The sequence below is a fragment of the Phyllostomus discolor genome, chromosome 3, assembly GCF_004126475.2.
Source record: "Phyllostomus discolor isolate MPI-MPIP mPhyDis1 chromosome 3, mPhyDis1.pri.v3, whole genome shotgun sequence".
In the NCBI taxonomy this organism is placed as follows: domain Eukaryota; kingdom Metazoa; phylum Chordata; class Mammalia; order Chiroptera; family Phyllostomidae; genus Phyllostomus; species Phyllostomus discolor.
The window spans coordinates 118313486-118328929 of record NC_040905.2 but is presented as its reverse complement, the minus strand read 5'-3'; the positions used below and the strand labels follow the sequence as shown (position 1 = coordinate 118328929).

The 15444-nt window shown below is 47.2% G+C and overlaps 1 protein-coding gene across 4 annotated transcripts; it reads right to left on the bottom strand.

Annotated features, from left to right (window-relative positions):
* Positions 1 to 1669: 1669 nt before the first annotated feature.
* Positions 1670 to 13993, bottom strand: LOC114500768 (zinc finger protein 771-like). Of its 4 annotated transcripts, none has more exons than XM_036021282.1 (3): positions 13935 to 13993; positions 13135 to 13281; positions 1670 to 2852 (listed from the first exon to the last, which is right to left on the bottom strand). In XM_036021282.1, the coding sequence occupies exons 2-3, from the start codon at positions 13270 to 13272 to the stop codon at positions 1956 to 1958; spliced, it is 1035 nt and encodes a 344-aa protein (XP_035877175.1). In that variant the 5' UTR covers positions 13273 to 13281; positions 13935 to 13993; the 3' UTR covers positions 1670 to 1955. The 4 variants fall into 4 exon arrangements, with proteins under 4 accessions (XP_035877175.1, XP_035877173.1, XP_035877172.1 ...); XM_036021280.1 differs by lacking the exon at positions 13935 to 13993 and adding an exon at positions 13646 to 13780; XM_036021279.1 differs by lacking the exon at positions 13935 to 13993 and adding an exon at positions 13498 to 13636 and having other exon boundaries at positions 13135 to 13280.
* Between the last annotated feature and the right edge of the window lie 1451 nt (positions 13994 to 15444).

The following is a 15444-nucleotide window of genomic DNA, read 5'->3' as shown; positions in this document are numbered from 1 at the left end:
TTATGTGTCTTTCAACTCAAAACATTCGGATCCCACAGCAGGAAATGTCACCAGTTAAGGCAGGCCCGGGCCCAGGACTGAGCCTCAGGACCCAGAGCAAATCAGGGTCAGGTCTCGGATGTGGAACAGAACAGGGCTTCCACTCCTCTTGGGCTTGGGCCTCTTGCCCCCTCCTTTGCCCTCCCAAGACCAATTTCTCATCCCACCTCTACACCTAAAGATATGGTAGCTGAGTGTAATTTATCTGGTGTGTGGCTTCAGGCACATCACTTCCTTTCTGAGATGCCTGTAACCTGCCTCCCCCATAGGGTGAGGTAATGCTGGGGGGAAAGACCTTTAAATTATTCTTGCCCTTATGGGCCTATTTCCCCATCAGTGAGATGAGTCATCATCCCCTTTAATGGCCTCATTCCTCTAGTGACCTTATCCTTCTTCACCAGTGACCTCTAACTTACCAGCTAAAAGTATCCAGATTGGAACTGCTTCAGCTTTCTGTTCCCAAACCACCCTGCCCCTCCCTACCAGTGAGAACGGGAGCCTTATCCTTAACTGGTTTGATTTCATTCCCTCTCCTTGGTCAGTTATCTCCTGTCCCCCCAATACAATCAGCTCCTCTTCCTTCCCATTAGCCTTCCCACCAGCACAAAAACTAATCTCCCCATAGACAAAACCAATAAACTTTCCCCAGCTTCACAGCCAAGCCTCTTGAGAAGGGTTGTCTACACCCAGCCACTTAGCTTCCTCATCCTCCCATTTATACCCTAACCCACTCAAGGTTGGCTTTTATCCCTACCCTTCCACTGAAACTGCCCCCACTTCTGCGAACTCCTACAAATAGCAGGCACCAGAGCAGAATCTGTGCGGAGCACTCTGTGTGAAACTTGCCTCTCGATTTTCCAAGTGTGACACTTCTGGATTTGTTTCCACCTTTGGCTGTTGAGATTTTTCCTAGCTACCGTCTTCTGAATGAGGTACCATGCACTGCAGACCTGATAGCCCCAAACTGTTATTTCCAATCACCTCCCTGATCCCTTCACATTTACCTCATATTCAATGTGTCTGGACTGGGTATCACAATTGTTGCCACTTCTACTGTCCTACACATCTTGTACCATCTCAGTGACACTACCTGTCATCATCTAAGCTAAGAAATGAGGTCAGCCCCATCTTCCTTCTCCCCCAAATTGTAGCTCCTTAAGTCTGTCCACTGCATCCTTCCCCTTCATCCCTCAAGGCTTCTTTGCTGCTTCAGATCCTTTCATCCTCTCAGGGGATTGACCACTAAGATCTCTAGAGGTCTATCTCCTGTTAACCTTGCTTTTTGGGGATCTGAACAAGATCTAACAAGACTAGTGTGCAGTTTCAGATGCTCCATTTATTCCCCCGACCCTATCTGTCAGCCTTCAAGGCCAGCTTAAACTACACACTGAGCTCCATGATGTTCATTGGCAGCTTACCAAAGCTCTGAGGAATGCATTATCTGATCACAAATGCCTGTATTTATAGAATTTTCCAGATCTAAGGTTAAGGACATATCCAAGGGAGGAATGTGGGATTACACACACACATACACACACACCCAGTCCCAGGAATACCTTTTGGTCTTTGGTCTTATAGGCACACTTGGTTGTGTGACAATTTACTTAAGTCATCTAAGCCTTCTCCGGCCCCAACTTTGCTCCTTTCCCCATCTACCTCATTAACAGGCACAGATGGAGGTGAGGACAATACTTTATTTACTTACACAGGCTGAAAATTTGCACTGAGAAGGACTGGGCATGGTTTCCAGGGTTCCAGTAGGGGATTCGCCATGTGTCCTAGGTCCAGCCTGCCTGCCATCACAGCTTTTCCTAGACCAGAGTCCTGGAGTCATTGCCCAAGTTAATTCAGCCCCTAGGAGGCAGGTCCCTGACCCCTCTGTAGTCAGCCACAACTCACAGCAACAAGATCTGCGCTCAGCTACCCTCGCATTCTGGGCAGCGCTCAGAGGCAGTGCCAGCCGTTGCTCCAGGGGGTAGCTTGAAGTCTCGCCCGCAGCCAGCGCAGATGTAGAGACGGCGCCGCAGGTGCGCACGACGGTGGCGAATGAAGTGTGAGCTGAGGCGGAAACGCTGGCCGCACTCACCACACGGGTAGGGCCGCTCGCCAGTGTGTGTGCGGGCATGCTCCGCCAGGTTGGAGCGGTGCCCAAAACGGCGGCCACACACCGCGCAACGGTGCGGCTTCTCTCCAGTGTGCACACGCCTGTGCTTGGCCAGCGCTGAGCTCTGCGCAAAGCGCGTACCGCAGTCAGTGCACGCGTAAGGCCGCTCGCCTGTGTGCGTGCGTCGGTGGCGCGCCAGGCACGAACTGCCACCAAAGGCACGTCCACAGTCTGGACAGGCATAGGGCTTCTCGCCCGTGTGCACGCGCAGGTGCTGTGCGTAGTTGGAGCTCTGTGCGAAGCGGCGACCGCAGTGTGTGCATAAATAAGGCTTCTCGCCAGTGTGGCGCCGCCGGTGCTGCTGCAGGTTGGAGGCAGCCGAGAAGCGCTTGTCGCACTCAGGGCATTTGTAGGGCCGCTCTCCGGTGTGTGTACGTATGTGTTTGGTCAGAGCCGACTTCTGCGAGAAGCGCTGGCCGCACTCGGTGCACGTGAAGGGACGCTCCCCAGTGTGTGTGCGGCCATGCTTGGTCAGCGCCGACTTCTGCGAGAATCCTCGGCCACACTCAGTGCATGCGAAGGGTCGCTCGCCAGTGTGCGTGCGCGAATGCTTGGCTAGCGTGGAGCGCCGTGCAAAAGCCCGGCCGCAGTCTGGGCACACATGTGGGCGCCCTGGGTCAGCAGATGGTGCTGGTGCCTGGCTTGGTACCTGGGGAGAAAGGGAGGACATGTCAGTCCTGACCCATAGGCCTGCGGGCCAGGGACCTGCAAGCTGCAATCTTTCAGTTAGCCAAGTGTGAAACAGGAAAGCAAGGGTGCCGGCCTCAGAACGGCTGTGCACATTAAATTACATACTGCATTAATGCACATGTCACAATGTTCAGCGTCATTCTGGCTACTCTTTATGAATTCAACAAATATTTATTAAGGACATACAATGTACCAGACTCTATTCTCGGCACTGGGGATTCAGTATTGAATTTTCTAAATTCCTGCTTTTGGGAAGAATGGATAAGGCGTGCTGGTGGTAGGGGGACGCTGCAAATTTAATAAGATTAAGAAACTACTGGTGTAACATGAGCAAAGATCTAAGAGAAGTGAGAAAGCAGGCTACAGAGGGAACAGTGAGACCCTGAGGTAGGAGTTTTGCAAGTTCCAGCAAGAGCAAGAGAAGGTGCCTAGGGCAGAATGCATGAGGGGGAGAGTAATCCATGGGGTGCTCCTGGAGGGGATCTCTCAGCTTAAGGCCTTGCGATATGAATGAGATGTGGAACCATTAGAGGAGATGTCAGAAGGTCTTGAGTAGGGACATGACCAGATCAGACTCATTTCAAAAGCCTCCATCAGGTTGCTGGGGTTGCTGAAGGCAAGAGGGCAGAAGCAGGGGCCCTCGGAGGAGGCTACTGTACTGCAGTGTCTGGCAAGAGAGTACAGTGGCTCAGATCCAGGTGACAGGTGAGAAGTGAAGGTGGTGAGAAGTGGTCTGCTTCTGAATATAATTTTGCCATTTGAGAAAACAGATTTGATCAATAGATTAGATAGGAGACATAAAGAAAAAGGAGTCAGAATTACTCCAAGGATTTGAATTTGGCAACTACCAGGATGGCTGGGGAAGAACAAGTTGACACGTGAGACCTGTCACATCGAGAATGACAGATGTGATCTGTCATTCTCGACACATCTGGGGCTCAGGAGATAGTCCTAGACTAGACATGTTAATTGGGAAGCCATCAGCCCATAGAGGGTTTTTAAAGCCTTAAGACTGAATGAGGTACTCAGGAAGCAACTATCATTTTTAAGCTGTGAAGAAGGCAAGGGTAAAAACCCAAATACAATTCTGAGGCCTGAGCTGAAAACAAGCCACGCTCATGAAGACTGGGGTTGTGGAGGTAAAATCAGAAAACATTTTGTAAAAGGGAGGTGAAGGAAAAACATTCTATTAACACTATTAACACTGATCATGTTAACATTTTATATTAACAGTAGAAAAGGAATTTTGAAGGCATACGGCTCCCTCCTTAAAAAAGAGAAGGCTCATCCTGCAAAAGTGATGCTGAGTATCTTCTATGCGCCAAACCATTAGATACATTATTTCATGAATGAATAAATACTTGGCACGTATGAAGGAAAAGACAATGTCAGCTTCTCCCCATAGTTATCACATTATTATTTTATTTGTAAGGAAACATGTTAACAGAGGCTAAATGACAGCTAAGAAGCAGTTAACATCTTTTTGTTTTTCTTAAGTTGCAGTAAGTACAAATTCAAGGTCTTAAAAATGCTGTGTAAGAAGGCAGTCACTTTTTGGTAAGCTACTCAGAAACTGGAACACAAGGCAGTTTGGGAAATTAGTGACTGGCCAAGGGAACTCTAAACAGTACATATGGTGATAACAGTGATCCCAACATTACAGTGTAAAGCTTCAACAATGCTACTTTATATACATTATTGTATTATATCTTCCTGTCACCCCCTTGAGTCAGGTGTTATCTTTGATAATTGAGAAAACTGAGGTATTCCCTGACTGTGTAGCTCAGTTGGTTGGGTATCATGCCTCAAAGAGAAAGGTTGCTGGCCTGATCCCTGGTAGCAGCATGTGCAAGAGGCAGCTGATGGGTGTTTCTCTCACACATTGATGTTTCTCTCCCTCTCTTTCTCTCTGCCTTCCCCTCTAACAATAGATAAATAAAATCGTGGGGGAAAAAAAGAAGGAAGAAAGAAAACTGAGGCGCAGGGAGATGAAATCCCCGTAGCCAGTGGGGGTCAGGACCCTTAACATGCAGTAGGCTACATTGTACTTCCCTGCACTTGCACAGCCAAGATGTGACAGAGGACGGACTCCAAGTCCCTGCTACACTCCAAGAGGGATTCAAAGTTAAAACTACAAGTTCATACTTTAAATCAAGAAACTCCCCATAGCAGATTTGGCACAGTCTGAATTCAAGGTCACACTTTGCTGTCTTGCCCAGCAAGACACCAATTGGTTTTATTTCAACATGTCACCCCTTGCAGAGAGAACTTTCCCTATTATGTCTGTATTTCTTCTGGTCCCTTTTTCTTTGGCACCCTTCTTTCAGATGACTTTGACCAGCCTGAGGGCTTCCTTAGGCTGGGTTCACTGACTTAGGAAGAACTTCACACAAGTGTTCTTGGTTATCTGCAGCTCCAGGACAGGGGCCTTGGGTGCCCCAGGGAAAGTCAAGGTAAGAGGGGCTGAGCCTAGCTCATTGAGAACCCAGGCAAGTCACCTCCTTTCCAGGCCACAGTGAACCAAGGAAGGTGAGGCAGGCTAGGTGAGATCAAAATTACCGAACTTGAGGTATGCACACATCACAGGATGCAAGAGGATTCTAAGTCTTCTGTAGGCACACTTTAAATCTCATTATAGTCCTTACGTATTCTCACAGATATTAGAAAAACAATAGACAATGTGAAACCCACAATTCCATCAGTAATATGGTGTGGATGAAGGTGGATTTAACAAAAACATGAATCTATTTGAAGAAAAGCATTAAGTAAATGAGGCCAGCAGGGGAGCGACTTACATGGTGACTGGCAAATACGAGACTAGGTGGTCATTAAAGGACCTCACCTGTCTTAAATTCTACAACTATTAGATTTAAAATGAGAGTAAAAGGTATCTGCACTATAACAAGAGGGTACCATGGGCATACAATGTAGTTTAGTAGTATGGTAATCCAAGTATTTGAAGATAGTGATTTTGTCTTTCTGTACATTTTTTTTTTTAACCAGAGCAAATTCCCAGTTTCCTCCTTAGCCACTTTCCTTATTAATAATTACAACTACCAGCCCTGGCTGGTGTAGCTCAGTGGATTAAGCACCAGCCTGTAAACCAAAGGATCACCAGTTTGATTCCCAGTCAGGGCACATGCCTGCGTGGAAGGCCAGGCCCCCAGTAGGGGGCACATGAGAGGCAACCACACACTGGTGTTTCTCTCCCTCTCTCCCTCCCTTGCCCTCTCTAAAAATACATAAATAAAATCTTTAAAATAACAATTACAACTACCATTTATGGAGCAGTCTATGTGCCAGGAACTGTGCTACGTGCTTTTCACCCGTTTTCACTTTAAACTCTCACAAGCCTTTGGGTTAGGTATCATGAGCTCCACTTCATAAATAAGGAAATAAGGCTCAGAAGTAAAGCGACTCTCTAGGGCCCTGCAGCTAATCAATGGCAGAAGCAGGGTCTGAACTGGAAGTCTGTCACTGTCAAAACACCTGTTCTCTTAGTCATGATGCAATTCTATCTCACAAGTTGGAGGTCACCTACCCACCTTGCCTCCCTCCCCTGAACGTTTTCAGAACCCCCCTTCTTTTCAGCACCAACTATAAAATGTGGTGCCTATCCTCCATCCCCTTGCTCCAGGAAGTGTGGTCCACAGACCAGCCGAATAGGCATCACTGGGAACTTGTTAGAATCTCAAGTCCCACCCCAGACGTGTTTGAGTCAAAATCTTCACTGCAACAAGATTCCCAGGTGATTTCCATGCATGTTAACATTAAGACACTATCCAAGAATGGGCTGCGAACCAAAGCATCACAGGCCGATTCCTAGTCAGGGCACATCCCTGGGTTGCAGGCCAGTGGGGGCCACGTGAGAGGCAACCACATGTTGATGTTTCTCTCTCTCTCTCTCTTTCTCCCTCCTTTCCCCTCTCTAAAAAAAATAAAATAAATAAAATCTTTTAAAAAAAGACACTATCCAGAAGAGAGTGGAGAAACTCCTGGAGAAAGCAGATGGAAAGGTGAAGAGGGTTTTACAGTCTGAAAGACCACATGTGCAAAGTCTGATCCTGGGCCCAGAAACTGTGCTCAGCCACAGTTCTCCAGCCGTTTGAAGCTGGGGCACAGGAAGGGGCTTGGGTGATGAAGCCAGTACATGAATCCCATGAAGTACATTTTGAATGCTGCCAGGCTTCAGAGCCAGGACTTTATCCTGAGGGAAACAGAAACCCATGGGTTTAAGGAGAGGGAGAGGGGGGAGAGAAAGAGAGGATTGGATGTGCAGAGAGCCCTTTGAGGAAATCTCTGTATTCATTAAAGAGATTGGCTTTTGACAGGCAGTGAGAGAATGCTTCAGCCCTTGCGTGGAGCATAAGTAAGGCCTGTCCCGGACAATGACTGGCCTTAGGACTGGGTGACAGCTAAGAGTTATAGGATGTCAGCACTGGAAGAGGCTTTTGAGATCACTATTTTCATAGAAACTGGGATTCAGGGACACCACACTGCAAGTTGATGAGTTATGTTGTGGGCACAGTGCAGTGCTAAATGTGTATGGGGTGTGTGTGAGTAATCCTCATTTCCACCCTCTTCCTCCAAATGCAGTCACCCAGGTGATACTTAGACTGGCTTTCAAACATCTGACTTACAGCATCTCATTTTACAGACGAAAAAGCACAGGCAAAGCTGATAAACGGTGTAGTCAGAATTTGAACCAACGCTTTTAACTGCTCCATGTACCATGTACAGTCTGTCCCCACTTACATCTCATGACCCTCCACCTCCCCATCCTTAGCTCCAGCCAGTCCAGCCAAGGTGCCCAAATATCCCCTGCTTTCTGTCTTCTCTCCACTGCTGTCACTACCTTAGAGCAAGCTGCCAGCCTTATATGGCCTGTTCTTCCCACAACAGACAAGAAATCTTCTAAATAGAAAATCGAAGTCTTTCTTCTGATTTGAGGCTTTGGATAACACGGCATAACCTCACACAATGTGTTAAGTTCCTATGCTGGCTCTCAATGCCTTTTACTCTCGGGCCCCATCTCCTCTGAGCCTTTGCTTTTGTTTCCTCCTCCTGGGATGCCCTTCCTCTGCCTCCATTTGCCGAATCCGCACTAAGCTTTCTCTGTAAAGCCTGCCCTGCTGCCTTGAGTTGGCTGCCCTCGATGCTGTCTAGGCCTCTCTATTGGTTTCCCCTTTCACCTCCAGCCCCAGGATTCAGCCTAAAAAGGCCTTTGATAAAAACTAGTTGAGCCCTGGCTGGTGTAGATCAGTGGATTGAGCACAGACTGCAAACCAAAGGGTCACTGGTTCGAATCCCAATCAGGGTACATGCCTGGGTTGCAGGCCAGGTCCCCAGTGGAGGCCATGTGAGAGGCAATCACACAATGATGTTTGTCTCCCTCTCTTTCTCCCTCCCTTCCCCCCTCTCTAAATAAATAAAGAAAAATTTTAAAAAAAAGAGTTGAAAAATTTCCAGAAGGATGACGTAGACCCGAGTCCTAAACTTTAGTGAGAAGAATGGATAATAGCAGGAAATATTTACAATGTTTATCATGTGTCATACCCAGTTCTAACTCTTTACATGTATTAACTCATTTAATCCTCACTAACCAAAAAAGTATGAGCTGTTACGGTTTTGCTTTTACAGATGAAGAAAGTGAGGCACGTAGAGGTTAAGAGACTTGTCCAAGTCATACAAACTGGTAAGTGATGGAGCTGGAAGTCCACCTTAAGTTCTGGAGTGTCAGTCCTTTATTTTTAAAGATTTTACCTATTCATTTTTAGATGAATAAACACCCACGCCCACTAGGGGGCAGCAGAACTTTTGTTCCCTAGAAACTGGCTGCTGTGCAGAAAGAAATTGGAGCCTGCACCCAGAAACGAGGTCCAGCCAGAGCTCTCCAGCTCTAAATAGTGTTGGGCTGGCTGAGGCTGGGAGTTCTGTAGGGTTCTTGGAATTGGTGGGAGTTCAGGTCTTGAATGGGGAAATCTAACTAATATTCTGATATTAAAACTCCTCTCGCCCTGGCTGGCGTAGCTCAGTGGATTGAGCGCGGGCTGGGAACCAAAGTGTCCCAGGTTCGATTCCCAGCCAGGGTACATTCCTGGGTTGCAGGCCAGAACCCCCAGCAACCGCACACTGATGTCTCTCTCTCTCTCTCTCTCTCTCTCTCTCTCTCTCTCTCTCTCTGTATCTATCTCTCTCCCTTCCCTCCCTAAAAATAAATAAAAATAAAATCTTAAAAAAAAAAAAAACTCCTCTCTTTTAATTTTTTAAAAAATTCCATCCTTGGAATTTATCCTTCGGCTAAAATCCAAATACCCTACATAAACTGACAAACACCCTAACCTCATCCACGCTACAGCATGGCTGAACCACCTGCACTCACTTCTCCCAGTGCCTCCTCACTCTTGCTGAGCCACTGAAAGGCCCATTTCTTCAGTCTAAAGTAGTCACTCACTTCACCCCTCACTCTCCCTGGTCTCACATAAGCCATCTCTTTACTAACTTTGAGAGCTGGGGCCAGTCACCCAACTGTCTGGTTTCCTAGGCCTCAGTCTCCTCACCCGTGTAATGGAACAAATATTACCTATGTTATAGAATTGAGGTGCTTAAAACAGTGTCTGAAGGAGACTTCTAGTCAAGATGGTGGTGTAGGTAACATGGCTCGCCTCCTCGCCCAAACACAACAAAATTACAACTAACCTATAAAATAACCATCATCCAGAACCATCAGAAATCAACCTGAATGGAAGTCTTCCAAATACAGAATCAAAGAAACCACATCAATACTGGTAGGAGGAGCAGAGACAAGGAAGGGGCTGGTCCCACAGCCACGTGTAGAAGATAAAAATCAGGAGGGATTTCTCAGGAGGCAGGAGTCCCAGTCCCACACCAGGCCACCCAACCCAGGGTTCCAGTTAGGAAAAGAAGTGTCCATATCTCCTGGCTGTAAAAACCAGCAGGGATTGAGGTTTGGAAAACAGAAACTTCTGGAGTCCCAGGCAGTTCCTCTTAAAGGGCCTGCATACACAGTTACGTGAGCTTACTTCATCTGAGCTCCACCGAGGAACAGCAGGTTGAAAGGCATCAGACATATGGGGAAGAACTGAATTGTCCAGCATCTCCACGGAGCCTGCAGGTGGGGACTATACCTGACACCAATCAACCTAGTTCACACTGTTTGCCCCACCCTGGTGATTCCCTGCAGCCTGGACCCACCCAAGTTTTGGGCCCACCCAAGCTGTCCAGTGGCTTTCCATGAGTGGCTTCTCTTGCACCATGCTTTAGATTTTCCTAAATTCTCTCAAGCAACATCTGGCTTTGGGAGTCCTGTACATCTTGCTTGCTAAGTTGTCCTGATCCCAGCACTAACAGCAGTCAGGCTTGGTTCATAGCTTGGCTTCGCATGGGCACCTTCAAGCCCAACACAAGTAGCATCCATCTGCAGATCATTTTGTATTATGGTGTGTGACCCCAGAGAGAACACAGGCGATGGCTGACCCTGGATGTGCCAACAGCAATCAAGGATCAACTAGAAGAGGGTGTACACAGCCCACCTAGTGAGCGCACCTTGAGTACCCAGTTTGGATAACAGGAGAAGCTGAACCACTGAACCCTACACAACACCTACTACATTAGGCTACTCTATTAAACAGCTCTCCTAATATACAAAAACAAACACAGAGAGGCTGCCAAAATGAGGAGGCAAAAAACATGGTCCAAATGAAAGAATACGGAGGCAAGCAATCCACTAGGTGCAGAGTTCAAAACACTGATTATAAGGTTGCTGAATGAACTTAGAACCTCAACAGCATAAAAAAAGATCCAGTCAGAAATGAAGGATACACTAATTGAAATAAACAACAATTTACCGGCAATCAACAGTAGAGTGGATGAAGCTAAGAATAAAATCAGTGATTTGGGTTATAAGGAAGCAAAAAACTACCAATCAAAACAGAATCCAAAAAAATGAAGATACTATAAGGAGCTTCTGGGACAACTTCGAGCATACCAATTATTTGCATCATGGGCATGCTGGAAGGAGAAAAGAAAGAGAAATTGGAAACCTCCTTGAAAAAATGACAGAAAACTTCCTAACTTGGTGAGAAAAGAGACATACAAGTCCAGGAAGCACAGACAATCCCAAACAAGATTAACTCAAACAGGCCCATCCCAAGACACATCATAATTAAAATGCCAAAGGCTAAATACAAAGAGAGAATCCTAAAAGTAGTAAGAAAAAAGTGGTTAGTTACCTACAAGGGAGCTCCCATAAGACTGTCAGCAGATTTCTCAAAAGAAACTTTGCAGGTAGCCCTGACCAGCATGGCTCAGTTGGTTGAGCTTTATCCTGCAAAGTGAAAGGTCGCGGGTTCGATTTCCGGTCAAGGCACATGCCTGGCTTGCAGGCCTGTTCCCCAGTTGGGGCAGGTGCGAGAGGCAACCACTGTTTCACACATCAATGTTTTTCTCTCTCTGTTCTTCTCTCCCTTTCCCTCTCTCTAAAAATAAATAAATAAAATCTTTAAATGAAGAAAAAAAGAAACTTTGCAAACTAGAAGGCATTGGCAAGAAATATTCAAAGTGGTGAAAAGCAAGGACCTACAACCAAGATTACTCTACCCAGCAAAGCTACCATTTAGAATCAAAGAAGAGATAAAGAGCTTCCCAGACAAGAAATAGCCAAAGGAGTTCATCATCACCAAACCAGTATTGTATGAAATGTTAAAGGGTCTTCTTTAAGAAGATAAAAAATATGAACAATAAAATGGCAATAAATACACATTTATCAACAATTGAACCTAAAAAACAAAATAAACAAACAAGCAGAACAGAAACAATCATAGATACAGAAAATGTTCTGATGGTTGCTAGATGGAAGGAGGTCAGGGTGATGGGTGACGAAACGAAGAGATTAAGAAGTACAAATTGCGCCCTGGCTGGTGTGGCTCTGTGGATTCAGTGGCAGCCTGGGAACCGAAAGGTCACAGGTTTGATTCCCAGTCAGGGCACATGACTGGGCTGTGGTTCAGGTTCCCAGCTGGAGCATGCCAGGGGCAACCAATGGATGTTTCTCTGGCACATCAATGTTTGTCTCCCTTGTTCCCTCCCCTCCCTCTAAAAATAAATAAATAAAATATTAAAAATAATAAAAATATTTAAAATATTAAAAATAAAAATTATTATATTTCCCTGGCTGGTGTAGCTCAGTGGATTGAGCACTGGCCTGCAAACCAAAGGATTACTGGTTTGATTCCCACTCAGGCCACACGTCTGGGTTGTGGGTCAGGTCCCCAGCAGGGGGGCACATGAGAGGCAACCACACATTGGTGTTTCTCTCCCTCTCTCTAAAAATAAATAAAATAAATATTATTTTTTATTTTTTTAAAGATTTTATCTATTTATTTTTAGAGAGGGAAGGGAGGGAGAAAGAGAGAGAGAGAGAAACATCAATGTGCGGTTGCTGGGGGCCATGGCCTGCAACCCAGGCATGTGCCCTGACTGGGAATCCAACCAGCGATGCTTTGGTTCGCAGCCCACGCTCAATCCACTGAGCTACGCCAGCTAGGGCAACATTATTTTTTAAAAAAGTACAAATTGCTAGTTCCAGAATAGTCATGGGGATGTAAGTACAGCATAGGAAATAGAGTAGACAAAAAACATATATGCATGACCCATGGACATGGACTGCCAGAGGGAGCGTGGTGGGGGGAGGGGAGAACCTGGATGGAGGGGAGCAAAGGGTGGAAAATTGGAACTGTAACAGCATAAACAATAAAATATAATTTAAAAAAACATGGCAAAGATCATTAAAAAAAAAACAGCGGAGAATAGTAAATGCTACTGTACCAAGAGTCACATGTTACCCTTGTCTAACCTGGCCTATCCCCCACCCCAGTCAGCATTAAGTTCCCAGCTCTGGGGTTCCACCCTGGTGCCCACACTCATCATACAGAATTGTAGCTGCGTGGTTACTTAGCAGTCTATCCTGCTACACATCAGGCTCCATGGGGAACCAAGGATAGCATGTACTCTCCATCACCCAGCACAGAGCTTGGCACAGTAGGTGTGACATCTGTCTGACGTCAGCATGGGAAGTGGGGGCACAAGGATGGTTTGCCAACCCTCAGATCCTAAACCTGAGATTCATGGGAAAGTAGGGACAGGATCCTGGCTTCTGTAGCATGGAGACTGGAACCGAACCAGGTCAGGGGAAACGGGGCCCCAGAGTGTGGGACACGTACCTCCTTGTTGTCCACAGGGATCTTGAGTTTCACCACCTCATACTTCTCCTCGCCCTCATCCTCCTCACCCTTCACCAGCAGCACCATCTCCTCTTGCATCTCTTCCTTCTCCTCCACCGTCTGTGGTTCGCCAGGCATCTTGGTGTCCTGGGGAGGGCAGCTGAGTCAGAAGCTCAGGACCCGCCTCCCACCATAGCCCTGGTCCCAGGCAAGGTGGTGTAGTCGTGGCTTCTCTAGCCCGATCCTGGTCTCTGGGTCTGGCTCTCTCCCCTCTCCCCCCAGTTCGACCCTAGGCACAAGCACTTCCCAGGGATCAAGCTCTGAAGACATTCGTTCTCCCCCACTCATCTCTGCATTTTAGACCCTGAGCAGTTTGAATCTCCACTCCCAAGGAACCGCCACCCTCCCTGGGCGCTGAGTCACTCCCTGACGCCTGGGTCCGCGGCCGAGAGCTGCAGGGTACCCGCTGGAGGCGGGATCGGGGCGGAGACCCTGAGGTGCGCGTACTCACCAGCCACGGTTCCGCGCTCGCGCAGCCGAAGGCCAGGGTTCCAGTGGTTGGCCACTCCGTAGGACCGCGGTTCCGGGGGCGGGTCAGGGCCTCGGGGGCGGTCGGTCATTGGTCAGAAGACCTAACCCCGCCCCTAAAGGAGGGATCCAGAAGACCCAGGCGTCCCTGCCGCACTGCCCCTGGAGGGAGGCGAGCTCAGACCTTGCGATCTCCACTGTGTCCTAGTTCTTAGGACCCCTAGCTGCACAACCCCAACTTTCAAGGTCCTCGTAGTCCGGTTGGAACCTACCTTCAAGGGTTGTGTCTCCCTTGGCCGGCTCGGAGGTCTTGGCTGTGGCCGGGCGCGTCCGCTCCGCCCAGACCAGGCCACGTGCGCGCCAGCCCTGGCCTGGGCCTCTGGGTGGCGCCCCGCCAGGAGGGCGGGCCATGTTGCCTCCTCACCTCTTCCCTTTCCTCTTTTTCCTCCTTTGCCACCTTTTCTCATTTTTCCGCGTCGCTTTTACGGTTTCCTAGTCTCACGACTATCTTGTTCTTTGAACACATACTTACCAATCAACAGCCACAAAAAGCTACCGCCGTCGTGACTTGTGGTGGGCCTACTATTTGCCAGTGTTATGCAAAGCGTTTCACACACTCGCGCCTGTTTAACTTTGAATGTATTGGGGCAAAATATCACTACCCAAGGGCTTGTCTTCTTCGCGGACCATATATTGGACCACGTTCATCCTCATACTCCTCTCACTCCTTTCAATCTGTTGTCTGTATCTGAGTTTGGCGTCTTTTATGATCTGCACAAGGGTGGGTCCATTTTACAGATGGACTAATTGAAGTTCTGGGAATTAACTGATTTGCCTAAATTATATAGCATCCCTGACAACCCAGTAGCCTGAGTGGGAAATTGGTAGCTCACAGTCCAAATCCAGACCACGGAAGTATCTTATTTGACTTGCAGGGTGTTTTTACATTTAAAAAACAGCTTAAAAATAAAAGTTGTTTTACACATTTTTATTTCCAACATTTCAGAAGTGGGATAGTTTGTGTAAAAACTCTGTATTTCCCATATCTCTTGAAAAAGACATCTAATTCTTCCATTTTATGAATGGGGTAACTAAGAATCAGGTATGATGAAAGAAAAAAGAAATAACATTCAGTAAATGCTTAAAATCCCCACATCGCCTCTTTACAACTCCTGTGTGAGGATCAGTAACAGTATCTCCCTTTGACAATTGAGGGAACTAAAGCTTAGAGACAGACCTCAAGTAATTTGTTCTAAGTCATATAGCTGGAACAGATTCCAAAGCTGGTGTTCTCCCTGTTGCATTAAGCTCTCTCTCACAAATGAGGTTACATGAGGATTTTGGTAGCAGAGCCGGGACTCAAACCCCGAGCCTCAGTCCTCAGAGCCTGGGACATAATTTGAATGTCAGGATTACATGTGGTCAAACTTGTGTTCTTCCCCAGAGTTGGCAAGAGGTGGCAAATGCCAGGATACCCAACACTCAGGATCCCCAAAGCCACTTTGATTGTGTTCATTCTTTCAAGTATTTATTGAGCCCTACTAAGTGCCTGGCCCCATTCTAGGTACTGGAGATGCAGTAGTAACTAAAACAGACAAAAACCTTGACTATTATGGTCATTGTAAGGATATAAAAAATGTCAACTATAGCCCTGCCCATGTGGCTCAGTCTGTTGGGGCACCATCCCACACACTGAAAAGGTTGTGGTTGCAGGTTTGGTCCCCAGTCAGGTTGCGAATGGGAGGCTGCTGATCGATGTTTCCATTGATGTTTCTCTCCCTT